Here is a 2,371-nt window from a genome sequence, read left to right on the forward strand (position 1 = left end):
CTCACAAGATGCGTACACGTTCAGTGGCTGCATAACAAATGGGGTAGCAGCAGCAAACATCTGGGTACAAGTTATCAGATCTTTACCTTCTGGGGGCGGCGACGAGACTTGGTCTGTTCACCGCATCGTCCTTGCTGACGCCGGTCAAAAGATGGACGGGGGGCAGCCAAACGTCCTGTCTCTCGATTGGTCCATAATCACATCCCTTCTGCTTGCGTTTCCACAGCTGCAACAGTTTCAGATCCTTTGTGCGAGTAATCACACTGGAGACGGCTTTCGCACTCTCTGTGGCAAGGTCATGCAGGCCATGAGCGGCCATCCAGCCGTCACGCTGAAACACGACCCCGAACTCCCTCACGGGAAGTACTTGGAGCCAACGCTGTTTGGCGTTAGCGAAGAAGATGTGAGGAAAGCCCGAAAATCGGTGGTACGGACTCAAGATCTGGTTTGCTTTGCACCACACTGAGAAAGCTATTCATATAGATTGAGCGGAACTCCGTAGCTGGGAACTCTTCGTGAGCCGGAGGGCTAAGACGAGTTGTAGTCCTCCTTCAATGCTCGAGATGGAACGCACACGTGGTCAGAGAGAGAGAGCAGGTAGAAAGGCTGTATAGGTTGAATCGGCGTTCGTCAGACAAGATTCAATCCTGCGCGTGCATCTACTCGCAAAAGAGGCATGGTATAGATTACGCAAGGTTATTTTTTGCTCATCTAATGGTGCAGGACGGTAGAAAACCGTAGAGCGTGGCGAGGATAGTGAAAGTGGACAGATGAGAAGGTATACTCACATTGTTCTCCTCCGGTGCGAGATTTGCCTTTAGCTGGTCGTACTGTTAAGCCATCTCCTCCCTCGCGTGATCATACACGGCGGCGTAAATTTTCGTTGCGCTCAGGCAAGTCAGATTCCTTCGCGTTCGCTTCGTACACGAGATGCTTGACCTGAAGAGACGAGTGGGGCTGAGGGATCGGAGAACGGGAGAGAACGCCTGGTAGATGGGGCGATGTGCGCGTTCCAGCGGGTTCATCGATGCGCTTCCCCCGGTCCTGCACGCCATATTCTCGCACACGCGACGGCGATGCGACTTCACAGGCATGTGATTCGCCGTGATGGCTGGGGGACGCCACGAAGACTATGACGTAGGAGTCGGGCCGCGCGACTCCATATACGGCGTTGCCTGCTCTCACAGACGACGACCTCCGTACCCACAGGGCTCCTATCACTTTCTCTAACCACCATGTCAGGCGAATACGGCACGACATACACACCTCCGCCAGGACCCCCGCCCTCTCAAACTCACGCCGTCCACTACGCCCCACCACCAGGGCTTCCGCCGCCGCAACAGTACCGTCAACCATCGCCGGCCACGCCTCTTCACAAAATTATGCGCCTCCAACAGAGCCTCCTCAAAGCTTTCCACAGTCGCACCAACCTTCACAAACGCACCGCCCGCGAGTGCAGACAGCCCCGTCAGGCGCAGACCCTGCGAGCACAGAGCCTCCGCCGCCATACACCGCCAAAGCGTCCGACCCTCTGCCAAGTTGGGCCCAGGCGTCCGCATCCGTGCGCGACCTCTCCGCGCGGTACCCCATCTTCGCGCCAGACCACGTCCCGCTCGATCCGCCACCGCCGTTCTTCAGCACGCCGTCGCCGCGGCGCATCCGCTCGCGCAGCTTCGCGCCCTGGACCGTGCCCTCGCGCGGCCGCAACATCGCCGACGGCTTCCCGGTGCTCTACAACGACGTGCTCAAGACGCACGGCATCGCCGAGGACGACTGGGCGCGGTTCGTGCGCGACCTCCAGGTCGCGGCCCGTCTCTCACTCTTGGGCCTCAACATGCGCGGCGAGCGCCAGCGCAGGGCGTCGCTCTCCGGGGGCATACTTGGCTCGGTGAGAGGCAGGGCGTATGATGCGGCGTTTGTGAAGAGCCCGCTCGAGCAGGTGGATCAGCTGGTGCAGATATACAATGGGAGCGCATGGGAGCGAAGGAAGGTCCGGGTCACGGTACGCATGCAGTTTGCCGAGAGCGGGAGAGAGAGATACGAGTTGCTCGTGGAAGCATTATAGAACGGCGTGCTTATGTGAAAATGCGAAAAGTGAGTTATGCGTCGCCTGAGGTTTGAATTCCAAGTTCACCACTGCTGCAGTCGCATGGATCGCACTGTGGTGTATTTGTATCGCGCATATATTCGGCATTTGTTATCAATAATCACAATAAAAGCGTAATGTTGCAGCGCGCCGGCGTAGCAAGGCGTCGTATATACATTTGGAAATCAATGCGAATGTCAAGTCTTCTAAGAATGTGTTGAATCGTGCGGAGATCTCTTTTAAGAACACGCAACGACATTTTGCTCAAAATCAAGATAACCCACC

General features: G+C 56.8%; 1 protein-coding gene across 1 annotated transcript; it reads left to right on the top strand.

Annotated features, from left to right (window-relative positions):
* The first annotated feature begins 472 nt into the window (after window positions 1–472).
* Window positions 473–2,289, top strand: PHACADRAFT_175484 (uncharacterized protein). Its single transcript, XM_007397704.1, has 3 exons — window positions 473–1,347; window positions 1,455–2,094; window positions 2,146–2,289. The coding sequence occupies exons 1-2, from the start codon at window positions 1,236–1,238 to the stop codon at window positions 2,063–2,065; spliced, it is 723 nt and encodes a 240-aa protein (XP_007397766.1). The 5' UTR covers window positions 473–1,235; the 3' UTR covers window positions 2,066–2,094; window positions 2,146–2,289.
* The last annotated feature ends 82 nt before the right edge of the window (window positions 2,290–2,371 follow it).

The sequence above is a fragment of the Phanerochaete carnosa genome, assembly GCF_000300595.1.
Source record: "Phanerochaete carnosa HHB-10118-sp unplaced genomic scaffold PHACAscaffold_7, whole genome shotgun sequence".
Taxonomy (NCBI): Eukaryota; Fungi; Basidiomycota; class Agaricomycetes; order Polyporales; family Phanerochaetaceae; genus Phanerochaete; species Phanerochaete carnosa.

What these genes read in the sequence shown, in the direction of transcription:
- PHACADRAFT_175484 (XM_007397704.1), top strand. Translation starts at nt 1,236, where the DNA reads ATGTCAGGCGAATACGGCACGACATACACACCTCCGCCAGGACCCCCG. An exon ending in TCCGCCGCCGCAACAGTACC is followed by an intron (nt 1,348 to 1,454) that starts GTCAACCATCGC and finishes ACCGCCCGCGAG; the next exon opens with TGCAGACAGCCCCGTCAGGC.